This window comes from Poecilia latipinna, unplaced genomic scaffold (genome assembly GCF_001443285.1).
Source record: "Poecilia latipinna isolate Pla-1442-1.1 unplaced genomic scaffold, P_latipinna-1.0 Scaffold2229, whole genome shotgun sequence".
NCBI classification, from domain to species: Eukaryota; Metazoa; Chordata; class Actinopteri; order Cyprinodontiformes; family Poeciliidae; genus Poecilia; species Poecilia latipinna.
The window spans coordinates 93,194-93,823 of NW_015114845.1; the positions used below are offsets into that span (position 1 = coordinate 93,194).

Consider the following 630-nt stretch of genomic DNA (forward strand, 5'->3'; position numbering starts at 1 on the left):
TGGAAAAAAACTCCCAAAAAATTCAAAAACACCAAAAAACAAAAAAAAAAAAAAAAAAAAAAACATTTTTTGAGTTGGCTTTGATTAATAATAACTAAAACATTGATTAATGCATTTGATGTATATTTGGTAATGATTATTTTTGATTATGACATTTGATTAAATGTAATGTTTGATGCTTACTTCATAATTGGTTATTGTATGTTTTTATCAAATAAAACACTTTAAACTGCCTTGTTGATGAAAGGCACTATATATATAAAGTTGATTTGACTCACCGTTGCTTTTTTCACTGTCTGCCGGCTTCATCTGGATCGGGTGATGCATCTACAACAGTGAGAAATGACAAACTGCTCATCACAGTGATTTGCAAGTTTATCTTCTTAAATGCTTTTTCTAGATATCCAAAGCGTAATGTTTTCTGACTGTATTAATGGGACTCTTATTTTGAAATACACAATTACTGAAACCAAATTTACCACTATAAGTTGGGGACATTGACTGTGTTTTCAGCTGCCAGTAGGGGTGTAGCGATACAATAATTTAATGATACGATACGATATACAATATTCTGGTCACGATACGATATGTATCACAATATTTATTGAGCGATACAATTCGCTACGATTC

The 630-nt window shown here is 30.5% G+C and overlaps 1 protein-coding gene across 1 annotated transcript in view; it reads right to left on the bottom strand.

Annotated features, from left to right (window-relative positions):
* LOC106936862 (CUGBP Elav-like family member 1) overlaps positions 1-327 on the bottom strand; it is a 71,626-nt gene extending 71,299 nt beyond the window's left edge. Inside the window, exon 1 of the mRNA XM_015018104.1 lies at positions 279-327. Coding sequence (XP_014873590.1) covers positions 279-327 — 49 coding nt within the window. The remainder of the gene's footprint in view (positions 1-278) is intronic.
* Positions 328-630: the final 303 nt, after the last annotated feature.